The sequence below is a fragment of the Staurois parvus genome, unplaced genomic scaffold (assembly GCF_062004578.1).
Source record: "Staurois parvus isolate SC_StPar_1 unplaced genomic scaffold, SC_StPar_1.0 ptg000321l, whole genome shotgun sequence".
Taxonomy (NCBI): Eukaryota; Metazoa; Chordata; class Amphibia; order Anura; family Ranidae; genus Staurois; species Staurois parvus.
This window is the reverse complement of record NW_028318117.1, coordinates 7,304,718-7,323,831: the sequence shown is the minus strand read 5'-3', so window position 1 is coordinate 7,323,831 and position 19,114 is coordinate 7,304,718. Positions and strand designations below refer to the sequence as shown.

General features: G+C 39.0%; 1 protein-coding gene across 1 annotated transcript; it reads left to right on the top strand.

The window, feature by feature from the left end:
• The first annotated feature begins 18,096 nt into the window (after positions 1-18,096).
• LOC149457418 (uncharacterized) lies at positions 18,097-18,768 on the top strand. The gene is made up of 2 exons (XM_089683728.1): positions 18,097-18,130; positions 18,194-18,768. Exons 1-2 carry the CDS (start codon positions 18,097-18,099, stop codon positions 18,766-18,768), a joined length of 609 nt encoding a protein of 202 aa, XP_089539854.1.
• Positions 18,769-19,114: the final 346 nt, after the last annotated feature.

Here is a 19,114-nt window from a genome sequence, read left to right as displayed (position 1 = left end):
CGGGGTAAGATTTCAGTACCAAGAGCGGTAACCCCGAGCTTTACTCGGGCTTACCCTGCGGTGTTGCTCAGGGAGTCCCTGCAGCACTTACCTTGTCCTTCGCTCCCACAATGTGTCCCCTGCAGCGTCCCCGGCCATCTCCTCCGGCCGATGCCGGCATCCGGTTTCTGTGTTCCGGTCCCTGTGACGTCGGGACGTACGGGCGCCGGAACCGGCGGCAAATTGGAAATTTTTAAAAAATGTCATTTTTTTTAAATGATTATTATATAGTAAAACATTGCTGTTTCAATGCATTTCACATATATTTTGTCCCTACTGCTTTATCCTGTGCCCTGCCTGCATTTTGACTGTTCTTTCTGCCTAGAAATGTCCATGGCATCCAAAAAGCATCCCTTTATGTCAAAAGCAGTTTTAGACCAGCTAGAGAACAGCGATAGTAAATCAGAACCACTTGCAGAATTGAGTGATAATGATTCGTGGGGAAATTCCGAAAACGATTTTGCGACTTTGCTCAGCGATGTGCGAATTTGCCTCTGTATTTCAAATTTCAGTGTTTTTGGTTTGATTATATTATTGAATTAAATATATTATTATATTATTATTTTTTATGATTATTTATTAAATTATAATTTATGATTTCGTGTTTCAAGTTTTATCATACCCGGAATGTTTACTAGACTCTTGTTCGGACAGATTTCAGTGAGTTATTCCTAAAAATTACAGCCTACAATAAAAAACTACATATTTCCATGCAAAAAAATGGTACTGCTTTCAGCACAAAAAATCGGAGATAATCAGACCGCCGAGGAGGTTAAGAAGCCAATATGCAGGGTAATGATCAGTGTGGCAGATTAGAACACTGTTGGCTGAAATGGATGAAAAGCGACTACAATGTACATAATGCTCTAGCATATATGTAACAGCAATCAATATCTGATCATTGCTGGTGAAGTCCTGTGACGACTGGACATCTTTCATCCCTTCAATCAAACTCATTTTAGAAAATACAGATTCCCCAAAAATTGATGTGGCATTTTCATTACTCCAATGTTTCTGTTGTAAAAGCATCACATCCAGATTTTCACAGACCATCTAATATGGTCAAAAGAAGGAAGAAGGCGAGCAGTAATATTTTCTGGAGCCTCTGGTCTGTAAAATTTTGACATGAGATTTACACTTCTAAATAACATTTAGTGGCTGTGAGAAATTTAATACTGAAATTTGTATGCCAGACTTAAAGGGTAACTCCACTTTTGTGGGAAAAAAATGGCAAATAAAAAACAAAAAAAAAATAAATATATATATATATATATATATATATATATAGTATACAATTGCTACACAACTTATATTGTAGCTAAATGTCATTAAAAAAACTACCTTTTCTTTTCAATCTGCGGTGCTGTAATTTTTTTGTAAAATGCAATGCAATATGTCTGCCTGGAGGTACTCTGTACACAGATGGTGCATAGAATACCCCCCAAAAAATATAATTTTCTGCTTGTGTGATTGACCTACTGATTTTACGAGAAGTCTGCATTAAAATACAAGTCAGATTTTGAAGGTCCTCTGCAACAAAATGTAATTTTTGTGAGATACTCCCAAATGGAAATCATGTCTAAAAGGATGCAGACCCTGACACTTTCCTAATTAGAGCCCTGCAGGTGCAGCAGCTGATTGGTATTTATAAACCACTCCCATACATATTCACTCACATGGACAAAGACAAACAAACAGCTATTATTCCTCAGAATAACAAAAGGTAAGAATCTGCAACAAAGTTTGTTAAAATCTTTGCAATGTACATAGATCACCCAGTGGAGAATGTTTTTAAATTTTTTTCTCAACAAAAGTGAAGTTACTCTATAAGTGCCTTTAAGGTGCATGCTATACAGATTAACAGACCCTTTCCCTACCTTTTTCACACTTAGCAGCTAAGTACCTCCAGCTTACTACTTTTACATCTTTATCAGATGTAAATATATAGACTACATTTTCCCCCATCTCTTTTCTCATCTGCAAACATATTGGTTCCTTCTGAGATTAGCTAATATACTGTAAAGCTTTTCGGATCTACAGCTCACACACCAGTATACTGTATTAGGCAGCTCCTCAGGAGGTTGAGGGATCGTTTAGGGGGACACATCTACAATATCAGATGATGATTAAAGGGCAATAGTTTATCTGCCCATTTCAGAAAATTTCATAAGAGCGACCCAAGGGGTTAAAATTATTGGTATAGACCAGGGGTTGTATCTGTAAGACTAGATGTCCAGAGCACCCCACCACCCCCATTACATCAGATGTCAAGAATCCCACACCCTCTCTAACATCACCGTGCACACCCTTTGGGGGCAGAGGTGGAAAGCAGAAAGTGCAGGGTCTGGAGGAGGATCAGAGGAGGAGTGGAGTCAGTTACCAGAGTCTGCTGAATGCTGAGACCAGGGGAGGCAGAGATGAGGGGGTGATGCCGCTGCACTGAGAAGTGCAGGATTTAGTGCTGCTGACTGCTGAGACAAGGTGGTGGCTGAGGCAAGGGGGTACCTGCAGGAGAGGAGCAAGGGCCACATGAAATGGCCTGGAGGGCCGGATTCGGCCTGCAGGCCTTGTGTTCACACCTGTGGTATAGACAGACTACAACCCCATTGGAGAGTCTGCAGTGCAACTCAAGAGGTCTCAAGGTTGGAGATGCGTTGGATTTATGTACTAAAAGTTTATGCCCGATATGGCTTAAATGTTAACTGGGACATACATTGTTTTATCGACACTAGATAGCTCTCTCTCTTCCTTCTCTGTATCTTGTTACTAGTTAGGGAATTTCTTCTGTAAAGTATAATTAGCTATGTCAGTGAGTGTGGTTTTCCCTTCCAAAATATAAACCTTTAGAGTACTACTATGCATTTACAGTTGTGCTCAAAAGTTTACTTACCCTGGCAGAAATTGTGAAATGTTGGCATTGGTATTGAAAATATGACTGATCATGCCAAAAAAAATGCTCTTTTATTGAAGGATGATGATCTTACGAAACCATTTATTATCAAATAGTTGTTTGGCTCCTATTTAAATCATAATGATAACAGAAATTACCCAAATGGCCATGATCAAAAGTTTACATCCCCTGGAATGTTTGGCCTTGGTACAGACACACAAGGTGACACACATGGGTTAAAATGCCAATTAGAGATTAATGTTCCACATCTGTGACTTTTTAAATTGCAATTAGTGTCAGTAGTCAATGAGTTTATTAGTTCTTACATGAAAGCACTGACTAGGCTAGATACTGAAACATGGGGATCAGAAAAGAACTGTCAAAAGTCCTGCGTAACAAGGTAATGGAACTGTATAACGATGGAAAAGGACATAAAAAGATGTCCAAAGCCTTGAATATGCCAATCAATACTGTTAAATAATCTATATACACTGACACTAATTGCAATTTAAAAAGCCACAGATGTGGGACATTAACCTCTAATTGGCATTTTAACGCTGTGTGTGTCACCTTGTGTGTCTGTACCAAGGCCAAACATTCCAGGGTATATAAACTTTTGATCATGGCCATTTGGATGATTTCTGTTATCATTATGATTTAAAAAGGAGCCAAACAACTATTTGATAATAAATGGCTTCATATGATCATCATCCTTTAATAAAAGAGCATTTTTTTGGCATGATCAGTCATATTTTCAATATCAATGCCAAAATTTCACAATTTCTGCCAGGGTATGCAAACTTTTGAACACAACTGTACCTAGTAGAGAAGTGTTTGCTATGACAGGGAGTGTGTTTGTTTTTGTTTGTTTGTTTTTTAGTTTGTGTGTACTATCATGCATTTACAATTAATCCCCACCTTGGATGAGGGAGAATTATGTCTATAATATTTAATGTTGTAATATTCTATCATGTACCAAGAAGTTTGCCATCACAAATAGTGCTGTCAGGCATATACAGATGTATGTAGTTATGTTATAAAGAATTAAAGAGTTATCCCCTCTTATGATTCAAGAGCAAGGACTATAGTTCTGATATGGCAATAGTATGACATGCGTTAATACAATCACCATATGTTTCACTGTACAATTTTTGTGTCATGCGTTTTAGATTATCTTATTTTTTTACTTGATTTTTGAGCCTTTAGGGCAGTATCATGCGTTTATAGCCAACCTTCTTTTTTTTCCTCTCCTTATCACTTTATCAGAGAACCATCTGGTATGACAGGAAGTGATTTTTTTTCTTTGAAATATAACCCCCTCTTTGGATCAGGGAGAAGTTTGTGTACAGTATTTGATGTTGTAATGGTTTATTATGCACTAAGTTGTTTGCGATATGTTCAGTTTACATATGGTATTGGTATGCGTTTACATATGTACAGTACTATAAAAGAATCATGTGTTTACATATATCCCCCTCTTAAGATTTCAGAGGGTGGATTATAATTCTGATATGGCTATAATATAACATGCTTTAACACGGTCACCATGTGTTTTATTGTACATTTTTTGTCATGCGTTTTTATCATTTTTTTTATAGTTCTCTTTTTTTGTATATGATTTTATATGCTGTTTTATATTATAGGATTTGATTTGATGGATTTTATGCTGATCATTATGTATGGGAGTAATCTATTTACCTGAAGACTGCTCATCCATGTCGGAATATTAGATAATAATTTTATTTGCATGTACATGTTGACCTCTAATGTGTATGAGTGCTTTTTCTTTACCATGGTTATGAATTCTGGACTGTGAATAATTATATGGTCCTTTCATTATTTAGAGAGGTTTCAGACCTACTGCATTTTATTATCTGATTTGAATATATTTAGGGTGTTTCTGTGGCGATTCAGCCCTACGGCAACATGGCTGAGCAGCCTGTCACCTCCTATAGGTGGGGTAAAGTGGACTACAAAAAGATGGCTGACATCAGATACTAGAGGATCCCTTGAGAATGTCAGTTTGGATGAAACTAGTCAGGACAGGGTCTCAGTGCTGATGTCATGCCACTGTACTGTTCTGGGCATTGGCAGCTTCCTTAGGCTCCATGAACACGAGCCTACCCTGACCGCCAGCCGCGGGAAAACGCAAATCGTGGCATAACCGTGGCTACCACGGTACCGTGGTTTTGACGCATTTTGCGTTTTCCCGCCATTGGCGGTCAAAACATTCCTACCCTGAACTCCTTTTTTTTTTTTTTTTATAAATATTTATTCATTTTTTAAGTCATATACAAAACATTTCCATATTTCTATTAAAATAATTATCTGAACAATAATTTCTATTTATGTGATTTATTTATTTATATATATAATTTCTTTTTCCATCCCCCTCCCTTACACCCCCACCTCTATCTCCCTATCCCCTCCCCTCCTCCCCCCACCCTCCCACGCTCCACCTTTTTCCTTATCTCATTGACTTCGTATATTGCTGTTGTTCCTAAACTCCATTCTAAACCAACTTCCAGGAGTGTTATCTCTTCATATATTTCGCCTTTGCTTTGTAATCTTCCCATCCTTTCCATTTTTTGTTGTAAAACTCCAGCTTGTCCTCATACGTATAGTATAATCTTTCTGTCCCGGATATCTGATTTACTCTATCCATCCAATCCTCCTCAGTTGGCACCTCTCTTTTCTTCCAGTACCTGGGGATCAGACTCTTTGCTGCGGTCAGGTATTGCCATATCCCCAAACTCTTATATGCTTTCATTGAGAGTTCTGAGATATGGAGGAGACGTAGTTCTGGATCCAACCCTATATTGATTTTAGTAAAAATACCCTGAACTCCTGAACTCAACTTCATAAAAGCCTATGTGTCCATAGCACGTTTAGGAGCTGCTACCTTTAGGTGAGGTTAAACCTCCCTCTCCTGAACGTTGAAGAATCGCGTTCAGGATAGGAACGTTTTGAATGCCGACCACGTGAAAACGCAAAGCACGGCAAAACCGCGGCAAAATTGCGGTACCGCGGTTTCCAGGTTTTGCAGCGATTTGCTTTTTCCCGCAGCCAGCAGTCAGGGTAGGCTTGCGTACATGGAGCCTGAGGCTTCATGTACACGAGCAGCTCTCAAACTCGAATTTAGAAGCTTTTAGCATTTTTTTGCCAAAGCTCCTACACTCAACTCCATAAAAGCCTATGTGTCCATGTACACATAGGCTTTTAGCAGAGTTTAGGAACTGGCGCATTTAGGTGAGGTTAAACCTCCCTCTCCTGAAAGCAGAAGGAACGTTTTGACTGCTAACTGTGGGAAAATGCAAAATGCGGCAACCGCGGTACTGCATTTTTGCCGCAATTTGCGTTTTCCCATGGCCAGCGGTCAGGGTAGGCTTGTGTGCATAAGTTGCCTAAGTGAGTTATTACTTTTTTTTCACTGTCACATTGTTTTAACCAGATGACTCGCTCTTTTCTATTTAGACTGTTACACTATCTTGGCTTTCTGTTGGCTCCTTGGTGAGTTCCTTGGGAGTTGCCTTTTGCTGCTGCCTAAAAGAAGTGATTCCAGAATGGAAGTGCATATGCCTGGGGAGGATCTGTGACAGAATCATGTTGTGACCTCTGTACTTATTACAGCTTATGGTCTAGTGAGTGTGCATTTGATTAAGGTGGTGGCACTCTGTGTCACTACAAAAATCTACTGCATGGTGACAGATCTTTTTTATCTGAATATATATGGACTTCAATTTAACAGAAACTTCACATTTGGCACATTGAACACTGTTTATTTATTTATATATTTTTGTTATATTCACTGGCACTGCATCATTTCTCAACATTGTAAGTTTTTAGGTGTGGGTATATCATACTTTGTCAGCAGCCACATATTATCACAGCGCAGATTCATTTCAATACATTTATTAACACCTTCTGCATTAGAGTGTCTATGCTCTGGATGAAGGAACACAGAGACACCTTTGGACTTCAGCATTGCCAGTCTGGGGCAGGGGAGTGTTAGATGTACTCTCAGATTTAGGTACAATAACAAACTGAAGCCAAGCTCCAGCTAACACTTTATAACCAGTTACAGCAACAGTTTTGTTCCTTTTGGGATAAAGGTATTACATAAATAAATAAAAGTTGATCATTGTACTCAACCCATCAGTGTTAGATAGTTTGCAAAAAGCCTTTAACTGCTACATTTGCTGGATAGCTAGTTCTGTTGAAAAATAACAAAAGCCAACAGAAATAAAACTAACAAAGGCATCACATCTGTAACCTGACCCTGACCACACTAGGGTATTTCCGTTAGACTCCTGCTTCCCTGTCTGAACACAGATCCCCGGACACCACCGCTGATCATGCAGGAAATAGAAAGCACCAGACTCTTCTTAAGACAGGAAGTAAACTGCTTTATTTTTACACAAACACAAGATATATACACAGGGCGGGGAAATACAACTAGGAACAGGAAACACATCAGCAGGCCATCCCATCAGGAGGGAAGGGCTGCCGGAAACACACCCCAACAAACCAAGGCACACAATAGAACAATGGGATACACCACATGGCAGTAGACAATAGGGGAACACATGCATCCCATAATAGTTTGCTGGCAAGTAAGACACAATAGAACAATGTGGCAACCATGTGGCAGTGAACAACGGACAACCCCCACACCCAACCTATACATGTCTACACAATATTGGGACAAAGCACCCTTCACCCCTAACAGGCACAGGGTGGGCTACACATAAGAGGAACAGGGGTCCCCCCACCCCCAAAAGTCACTCCCGTCACATATCTCTCCTTTCGGCAGGAGACTAACGCAGGAGTAAATCCCAGATGGATGGAATCTGAAGTTAGTCTGTACTTCCAGTCCCCCAATGCCAGCACCCACACAGTACCCCATGCAAATTGTCCCACACCAAGCATTACTCACCCAGCCAACCTCTGCCTCTCTTGTAGAACATACCTACCACTGGGGAGAAGTACGGACTGGTCCTTTTTCCCTGAAGTCCTCTGAGCCGCTGGAGAGAAGACAGGGTGGCTGGGCCGGCTCCACCATGCGGTGGGGGATCTGGGCCGACTGCCCAGCATCCCTGGGGTATCCAGGTGGTGACTATAGTCTCATCCACTTTGACTTCATGGACATCCCTCAGTGTTTGCAAAGTAAGGCTGACATCCTCTGGTCCCAATGCCAGACCCTCTTCTGGGGTTGTGTCAGTGGAGACCGAAGTCCCATCCATGGACATCAGCTCAAGCTGCCGTTGTGAGGTGCCGATTGCATCCTCTTCCTGCAGCTCCTGTGGTGCTGATTGTTGTGGGCAGAGGTCAACCATGCCATGCCCTGATGCCAGCTCTTCTGTGAGAGGCGTGCCCCCCACCAAACCAAGACACACAATAGAACAATGGGATACACCACCTGGCAGTAGACAATAGGGGAACACATGCGTCCCATAGTAGTTTGCTCACAAGCAAGACACAATAGAACAATGGGGCAACCACTTGACAGTGAACAATGGACAACCCCCACACCCAAACTATACATGTCTACACAATATTGGGACAGAGCACCCTGCGCCCCTAACAGGCACAGCATGGGCTACACATAAGAGGAACAACAGGGGTCCCCCCACCCCCAAAAGTCACTCCCTTCACAACATCTAAAATAGATAAGCTGCAATATAATAAAAGTTTCCTTTTTGATTTAATACCACTTCCAAGTTCTTGAGAAATGTATGGATTTGATTTATATTCCAATTTGGTGTCTATCCAATCATAATTTCATTCAGTTCAATATGTTGATTCAGATTTAAAATCATTGTAATCTAAAAATATAGTTACAGTTAAAAGCTGGCATTAAGGGGATGTCTGTCAAGCATTATAAAATAAGCTCCAGCATTTCAGCACACCTCTCAGACTCTTTGATTTCTTATACTGTATTATACTGTACATCTTTTTCAGTGACCTAAAAAATTGGCAGCTGCAGCTCTTGTCTCCATTGAAACAATGAAGGGATGCTAAGAGTCATTCATGAGAGCATATCAGATTGAAATACTCTGTAAATTACTTACTCTGCATGAAGCCACGGATGAACTTTGTTAAGTACTTCTCTCTTTTAATCCTGTTTATTTTACTGTTACTAATTGTCTGTTTTGAAACATCTTTTCTTTTTTAATATTTCTAAATGATTAAGCTGAATCTATGAATGCTCTTAATCAGAAATTAAAGAAACCTTGCCTCTATGAGGGCTAATTAATTGTTCAACTCTTAAACTCTTTGTGTTATTCATTCTTAGGTATGTAATGAATCATAATAATTTATGTATGTTTTAACCACTTGCTGACCGCCCACAGTTCTTTTACTGTGGATGACTGGCATCTACAGGCAAAGCGATGTAACAATATGTTGCTCTGCATGTAAAAATGGGGGAGGGGGTGACTACTGGGGTGCGTAGCACATCCCTGTGACTGCACAATTAAATATGCACAATTTTAAAGCATGTCATGTTTGGTATCTATTTACTCAGCATAACATTCTCTGTTATATTTTATTAAACATTTGGGCAATATATTGTGTTTTTGTGCATTAAAATTCAAAAAAGTGTATTAAAAAAATTGCATTTAAAAAATCGCTGCGTGAATACTGTGTGACCAAAAATTGCAATACTCACCGTCTTCTTTTCTAGGGCCTCAGCTTTAAAAAAAATATATAATGTTTGGGAGTTCATAGTAATTTTCTAGCAAAAAAACTATTTTTTTTATGTAAAGAGAAAGTGTCAGAAAAGGCTTGGTCTTCAAGTGGTTAAAAGAATGGGTAATGTGTATCATAAGCTTCTAATGTTGGGCATAAAATTCCAGGATAGTTGAAGCACCCCCCAAATAACCCATTTTTGGAAAGTAGACACTCCAAGGTATTTGCTAAGAAGCATGGTGAGTATTTTTCAGATCTCATTTGTTTCCACAAATTTTTGGAAAATGAAGAAAGAAAACTAAAATTTATTTTTTTCCTTTCTTTTTCAAAACCCTCTGACAAATAATATCTCCAAATGCCTCTTATCAAATTCCTTGAAGTGTCTACTTTCCAAAAATGAGTCATTTGGGGGGTGTTTGTACTATCCTGGCATTTTAGGGCCTCCAAAACTGTGAGAAACTATGAGAAATCAACATTTGAGGACTTGTATGGGGCTAGGCTGTCAAAAAGTTCCTCACATGTGATATCCCCATATCCATCAGAATTAGCAGAATGTGTTTTGGGGTGTTACTCTACACACACCCATAGCATGTGTGAGCAATATATCATTTAAGGGACAACTATGTGTAAAAAAACAAAAAAAAAACTTGATTTGTCATTTTCCAAAAAGTTTTGGAAAAAAATTAAGTCTTCAATGGACTCAAGCAAATTCCTTGGGGTGTCAAATTTCCAATAAGAGGTAATTTGGGGGGTTTTATACTGCCCTGGCCTTTAGCACATGAAGAAATGCTATAGGCAGTCAGAAAGTAAAAGCTGTGTAAATTCCAATATATACAGTATACCATAATTTGTAGACACTATAACTTTCACACAAACCAATATTTATATACATATTGGATTTTTTTTTTACCAAAACATGTATCAGAATACATTTTAATCTAAATTTATGACTAAATTTGAGTTTATTGGATGTTTTTTTAGAACAGCGAGTAGAAAATTGTGGGTTTTTTAAAATTTTTTGTTTTATTCATTTATATAACAAGAAATACAAATTTCAGTGGTTATCAAATACCACAACAAAAAAAATCTCTATTTGCGTGAAAAAAAGGACCGAAAATTTTGCTTGGGTACAGCGTTGCATGATGGTGCAGTTAACAGTTGAACTAGTGCAGCGCAGAATAGCAAAAAGTGTCCTGGTCAGGAAGGGGGGTAAATCTTCTGGAGGGCAAGTGGTTAAAAGGATACTCTGCCTGATGTCATATATAAAATGTATCTTAAAAGTCCAATTTAGATAATTTTTTGTGTTGTAACATACAGGGATGCTTTTACCCCTCAAATACCTGCATAGGCACAAATAACAGCCCTAGGCACTAAACTTTTGGCTTTTGGCTACTTAACTGCAGAGCTAACCTGCCACAGTACCAACCACTAACCGCGTGTGGATATCATAGAAATTTTAAATAAACTAAAGGCAGAAAATGTTCGTATTTTTTATTTTTTCACTTTTTTTAGTTTTGGTGTAAAAGCTTTGTTAAAAATCAGCACTTTGAAGAACTGGAGATATTTTTCATCTGAAACGTGGAATATCATGAATGTTTTCAACAACCTTGGACAATTTTTGTCATTTCAATTTGTGGGTTTAGTTATTTATATGTGTATATTTGGATGTGGTTAAGTGTGGTGTGTAACACTTATCACTGTTTGTATTTGTTACATCCCCACATAGGGGACTCACGTTTTATGCATTTTCACTATTATATATGAGAGTATTGGATCCCTCAATTGTGGATCAGGGGGATTGTGTTTTCATTCACTAATTTATAGGATTCATTTCTTCACAATTATTATTATATTTCACCTTTTGATCCTAGCAGTATCATAGCACTTCATTTAATCACCTTGATATATTTATATGTGTGTGTTGCATTATTTTATTATTAGAGCTACACTGTTTTATATATTTTGGTTATTTGCACTTATTGGGTATAAGTTTTAGTGTGAGCAGCTTAGAGCTAGGGATCCATTTAAGCACAGGAGGATCTATCAATTACATGTATGTGATAAGTATTAGGCCCCATTCACACTATGGCTTTTTGAATCACGGGCAGAATCGTGGCAATTTCAAAACACTCTGCTAAAATGACAAATTGCGGAACCACGTGTTCAGCTTTCATTCATTTTAATGGCATCTGAAAATGCGGTGCAGTTCTGCCACAATTTATCTTGCGGCAGAACCGAATTGTGTTTTCAGTTGCCATTAAAATGAATGGCACCTGAACACGTGGTTTTGCAATTTGTCATTTTAGCAAAGCATTTTGAAATAGTGGGCATAATCGCCACGATTCTGTCCACGATTCAAAACGCCCTAGTGTGAATGGGACCTTGAAGTTCAATGATACAATGACAGTTTTTTTTTTCAACACATGTCAATGCACAGACCTGTAAACAATAAGGAAGCCATTCATACTAGTACATTTTGCTGATATGCACTGGCTCATGATAAAATGTGTGGTAGAAAGTATTTTTTTTAAAGTAACACAACATGTTTAACCAGCACAATGTGCATGTACACACAGGGAAAAAAGTAGACCAGCACAAGTTTGGCTCCTCTGCCATACCAAAGACCTTTAGCAAATCCCAAGAAGAAAATTGCATGATAAAACACAATCCACAGAAACATAGCATGCCAACGCAGGTCAACACACGTACATTTACCTGTGTTTATTCTACACTGTGTAATGTGAATGGCCTATAAAGTTATGCCTTTTAGATTTTTCATGGAAACAAACGACTTTGAATTTCTCAGGAAAAGCCATACAGATATTTTCCTTTCCAGTTGGCCTTCTATCTCAATCCAAAGCAGGTACACATTTTTCTAGAATGTTAAAAGGGGGCACAAAATATGTGCCCACTCAGATGGGCATGAGGCTGCCTCTCCCTCAATTTGAATATAGGGTTGTTAATAGGTATAATTAATTACATCAGGGAAACATAAATTATAGGTTAATGTCCCTTTAGGAAAAAGCAGGAGTTTGAATGGGAAGAAAAGTACCCCATGTGACCCAGGGAAAGTTCTAAAATTAGGGCCTTATTATATAAGGAACCGCCTGAGGGGGAATTGCGCCAGTTGGTCACTGCTGCTCAGCGAGCTTTACTGAGCTATAATGCTTCATTGAGCTCACTAACCATGAAGAAGATGATGCACCAAGTCCCGGAACAGGCGGGAAGCAGCGGAGGGGACGAATGGCTTCTGCGCTTGTCACATATCTGATAGAAGTCTGAATTGACGAGGTCAGCCTCCCTTGTATCTTCAACTCAGGCCCCACTGAAGGTGAAACAGATGGTGCCGAGGGACAGGAGGAACACGACTGCCTGTGGATATTGATTGTGGAACTTGCGGCTGGTGATGGGCATCCAGTCAGAAATAGAGTTGATGCCGGGGCGGCCAGCTGGGGTTAAAGATGCACTCCACTGGAACTGCAAGATCTGTGTACGTGGCTTGCCGGAACGTCTGATAAGTGTGAGGCCAGAACACACCGTGACAACTGGAGCTGATGTAATGACAGACAGGACAGGCACTCAGCAGGACTGTAGAGCCAAAACTGGAGCCAGAAGCATAGTCAGAGTAATAGCCAGGGTCAGCAACGAGCAGGCAATGAGGTACCGGAATATCAGACAGGGACGTGGTCAGGAGGAAGCCAGGATCAGAAACTGATGAGCAGAAGCATAAACAGGATCCAAGAGCAGGTCAATGGCAAGCTGGGTCAGTAACTGATACACACAGGATACAGCAAGAAACAGGAAACAGGAAGTTAGCTGAAGACCAGTCAGCACTGACAGAGAGTAAGAGCTTCCTTTAAATAGCCTGTCTGGCTCCAGAAACAGTGGGCACGCTCCCGCGTGTGTGCACCCGTGTGCACGCACTCTTGCACGCATGCTTGAGCCTATGCTTAATTCTATTAGCCAGTTGCCATGCAGGAATTCCCTTACAGCACTGCTTGGACCTGGCTGAAGAAGAAGATTGCCAAGGTCAAGAGTTAAAAGATGAAGGGAGCGAAGAAGAAGAAATCGTGACCGGATCCCACAGGAACAGCGGCTTCAGCGTCACCTGCCACTGGAGAGAGAAGGAACATTCCTAGGTCAAGAGGAGGAGCAGCGAGGATCGGAGAAAGTGGAAGCAGTGGCAAGCAAAGGAAGGTGGCTGAGTACAAGGACAAAGAGGAGGAGACGTGGCTACTAGCTAATGGCCAGCCAGTGGAGGGTGCAGGAGCAAAGGCAATAGGCAGGAAGCGGGGTCCATCTTGGCACCTCACACTGAGGAGAGAAGTGTTGCCAGGCAACAATCACAACTAGCGAGAGATCATGCTGCTGGAGAAGCAGTGATGATTGTTGAGCTTGGGCACAGTATTCCTGTGTTGAACAGCGGGGGCAGTAGAGATTAACAGAGGTTAGCAACCGAGATTAATGAAGAAATAAGAGCTCATAGTAGAAGTGGCGAGTTGCCTCAATTATTATTTAAATTTATGGATTAATTTTCAAAGCTAACACTATTTCAGGTAATAATGTTGATAAGCATGCTAACAGTTATGAGCCTAATACAGAAAAAGATTTTGATGCTATATGTGCTATTGTTTGGTCTCATGCAACTACAAATAACAGAAGTGCTGTGCATACGGTAGTGGAGAAGGAATCTATGGCTGTGGTGGGACCTAATTTTAATAATAGTAGCAATTTAATTCCAGAAACCTGTGTCAAAGAAGTTATGCCTTGCAAAATTGCGCCATTAGGTTTACATTTAACAACCCAAATTAAAGAAACATTTTGGAAAGGAGATTACGTTGACATATTGTCCTTAATTCCATTGGCAAAAGAATTTATTATAAAGATAGATAAAAAAGCAGATGATAAATTAGAAGATGAGAGATGCAGACCAGTTGCAAGATCATTTAATAACTGGTTACACGCCTTTTCAATATTTGCTAGTGTACTAGGAGAAAAACATCTGGATATTCTGCAGCGGGCTTTTCCAACATCTTGAACATGAACATGATACTGGAAGCATATCAAAATTTTGGAGGACTCGGATAGTTTTTCTATAACGAGTCATATAGGCAAAAAATTGCAATATACCCTTCTTTAACCTCCCTGGCGGTATTCCCGAGTGTAGCTCGGGGTAAAGTTTCAGTACCACAAGCGGTAACCCCGAGCTACACTCGGGAATACCATACGGCGCTGCTCTGGGATCTGTTCTTCACTTACCTTGTCCTGCGCTCCCGCGATGTCCCTCCTGCAGTGTCCCCAGCAATGTCCTCTGGCGGATGCCGGCATCTGTCATCTGGGTTCCGTCCCCAGCGAGCGTCGGGACGTATGGGGGACGGAACTGGCGGGAAATTTGAAAATGACAAAAAGTGACATTCACTAAATACACTAAAATCACATAGTAAAACATTACTGTATCAAACCATTTCACATACATTTTGTCCTTTCTTTCTTTTTGTCCATTCTTTCTGCCTGGAAACTGAGAAACGTCCATGGCATCCAAAAAGCGTCCCTTTACGTCAAAAGCGGTTTTAGACCAGCTAGAGAACAGCGATAGTAAATTAGAACCACTTGCAGAATTGAGTGATAATGATTCGTGGGGAAATTCGTCATCAGACACTGAAAAAGATTTTGCAACTTTGCTCAGTGATGTGCGAACTTGGCGCTCTATTTCAAATTTCAGTGTTTTTGGTTTGATTATAATATTGAATTAAATTTATTATTATTATATTATTTTTTATGATTATTTATTAAATTATAATTTATGATTTTGTGTTTCAAATTTTAACATACCCGGGATGTTTACTAGACTCTTGTTCGGACAGATTTCAGTGAGTTATTCCTAAGAATTACAGGCCTACAATAAAAAAAATACATATTTCCATGCAAAAAAATGTACCGCTTTGAGCACAGAAATATAGACATAATTAGACCGCTAGGGAGGTTAAAGTGGGGCATGAAGGGTGTAGGGTTGTGGTTAAATTTGATGGCACCACAGAAACCAACAGTTCCTAAACCGCAATTGGCATCTGTAGCGTCACCGTATAAAAGAGGTTTTTGTTATGCCTATAATGAAAGACAATGCAAATGGGCTGCTTCATGCAAATATAAACATGAATGCTCATACTGCACAGGAACACACCCCGTACTTAAATGTTATAAAAGAAATAACAATTCATAACACGCATCAAGAGAAATTTGTCGCAAAAGCACACACTCCAGTGAATTTAGCAAAAATGCTGCGATGGCTGCATTTGTACCCAGACAAGGAGAAAGCTAATTTCCTTATTGATAGTTTAAAAAATGGTTTCCCACTGCCAATATTTTCAAGGGAAGATTAAGAGATAGTTCCCAATTTAAAACTGGTAAAACATTTTTCAGATATAGTAAAGGAAAAATTGCTAAACGAAATTAAGGAGGCAGACCCTTTTCCTTTCCCTCCATTTACGAACTTGCGTTTATCTCCTCTGGGTATTATTCCGAAGAAAGAACCTAATACTTATCATTTAATACATCATCTATCATTCCCCAAGGGTTCTTCATTAAATGATGAAATAGCGGATGAATTGACATCTGTTTCATATTGTTCTTTCGAAGAAGCCATTGAAAAAATAAAAAAATTCAGCCAGGGAGCGGTAATGGCGAAAGCAGATATAAAAACAGCATTTCATTTATTACCAGTTTCACCTTTGTCTTTTAATTCGTTAGACATTTATTTTGAAGGAAATTTTTATTACGATAGGTGCTTGCCCACAGGCTGCTCATTGTCATGCACTTATTTTGAAGCCTTTGCAACATTTTTACAATGGGTGGTTCATTTTGAATCAAAAATAAACGGCATTATACATTGCTTAGATGACTTTTTATTTATTGGTCCTGCTAATTCATCAGTCTGTGAGGATTTGCTTCAGCTATTCTCCAAATACACATCAATACTGTTATAAGCGAATTTCAATTACCAAGGGAAAAAGTAGAAACATTAAAATCCTTAATAACATGTTTTGTGCATCGAAAGAAAGTATTGTTAAAAGAGCTATAGTCTTCACATGGCCTATTAACATTCGTGTGCAGAATTATGCCAGTTGGTAGAATTTTTTCACCTCGTTTGTATTTAGCTGCAGCGGGGTTAAAATCCCCATTTTCATATATTCGTTTAACACAGGATCTCAAGGAAGATCTTAGTGTGTGGTTTCAATTTCTTGACGAATTCAACGGTAAGTCATTTTTTCAAGAAGACTTTGTTAGGGCAATAGATTTTGAACGGTTTACAGATGCAGCGGGTTAAAAATATTTGCAGCAATATGGCAAACACGCTGATGCTGTGGTGTGTGGCCTATCGAGTGGATAATTAAAAAAGCCACAAAAAACATTGTAATATTAAAATTGGTCCCGTTAGTTATAGCTTTGAAAATTTTGGGGGAAAATTTTATAAACAAAAGGATCCTCATACATTCAGGCAATAAAAGGGTAATTTATGCAGTGAATTGCTTATCGACAAAATCGTTATATGTCATCAAATTTATAAGACACTTGGTTTTCTTTTGTTTGCATTTTGACATATGATTTAAGGCTAAGTATGTTCCAGGAAAGCCAAATCAAATTGAAGATGCGTTATCTCGATTACAGATGTCAAGATGTCGTCAACTACTGCCCAATGCAGATCAAGAAGGCGTTACTTGTCCAGATCACCTGTGGAGATTGATTTGACTAATATTCGATAAAAAATTCCTTAGCTTACAGTACATGGACTGAATATTCGGTCGCGTGGTTTAAGTGGAACAAATTTGCTAGAGAATTTGGTTTCCAATTCGATTCTCCTTCTGAAAATGCTATTCTGTCTTTTTCGTATTATTTAATGCATTTAGAATATTCGCATAGCCATATAACAAAATTATTAGCCGGAGAATAATTTTTTCTAAAGTTTAACAATCAACCCCCCCATGTACCAGATATTTTATGGTTCAGCAGGCCCTTAAGGGGTATAAAAAAGCCCATATGTCAAAAGATAGTAGGAGACCTCCCCATTTTAAAAAATATATGTGTAGCTACTGCTAGCATATGTTTTTCAAAATATGAAGCATCATTATTTAAAGTTGCTTTTGTTTTAGCATTCTTTGGAGCACTACGAATAGCTCAGTTATTGCCACGGAATAAAGTTTCCAGACAAGGGCTGGCAGTTGACCATGTGGTCTTTTTTGGCAATGGAGTGCGTCTGTTTATTCCTAAATCAAAAACAGACCAATTTAGTAGAGGCAGATGGATTATATGCTTGTAAAGATCACAGCATATGCCCTTTAGAGTCAGTTACAAATGGTCGTTGAGGCTGGAAAATAAAGGTTTAGTTCGGTATTACAAAGTGCCTGAGACAAGCAGGTTTACAGCATCTAATATTTACCTCTCATTCATTTAGATTAGGTGCAGCCACAGAAGCTGCTAGAATGGGCCTTGATGAAACGATAATCAAACAACTTGGTAGATGGGAATCAAAATATTTTCATTTATATATCAGACCTGACCTTTCTATTTGAATTTCAGGTAGTAAGAGATGCGTGTGGATAGTCGGACATTCATTTGTATTTTGGGCAAGAAAAAAAACGGCTCAACGCTGTTATTCTACTAACTTGTCCTTGGATCCGGAGCATTTTCAGATTTATTGGAAAGATGTTAGGGGTTTGAAATGGGTTCATTTATTTCTTCACCTTTCTAAGTTATTTAAAATTTGGCCTTCGCCTGACATGGTTATTATTCATCTTGTGGGAAACGACATAGGTAAAGTTAAAACTTTGGAATTGCTATTCATGATGAAGCGGGATTTACACCGTTTCAGATTAATAGCCCCGAATACTACATTAGCTTTTTCCATAATAGTTCCACACCTGTTATGGTTGTTGTACCCACAATTTAAAGCATTAGAGAAGATTAGGAGAAGGCTGAATAAGTCAATGAAAAAATTGATGGTAATTAATGGTTTTTCTTATCGACATGTGGATCTTGAAGGCGGATTTATTGGTCATTACTGGTCACACTATATCCACTTATCGGACATAGGACTGGATATTTTCAATGTGGGATTACAAAATTGTGTTGAGCTTGCCGGGCTTTTAGGGTAGGCCGGGCTTGTAATACAAATCCAGCTAATGGGGCTTGTGTTGTATTTTATTTATGCTATGCTTGAGTCCTTAATGACTGATCAATTCAGTTTTGGATATTAATGTTCAGTAGTATATAAAATTAATAAGAACATTTTAAAGATATTATTAGAGATGAGCGAAGAAATGAAAAATTCGATTCGACTGATTCGGCGAATTCGTGGACAATATTCGATTCGAGTCGAATAAATTCGCTGTGAATTTAACTTAAAAAAGGGTGTTTCTAGGCTTCAGAGAGACTTAATATTAGTGCAGAACACTGTACCTTTAATTTAAATGCCCTTGGAGTCTGCTGGGGAAGAGAAAT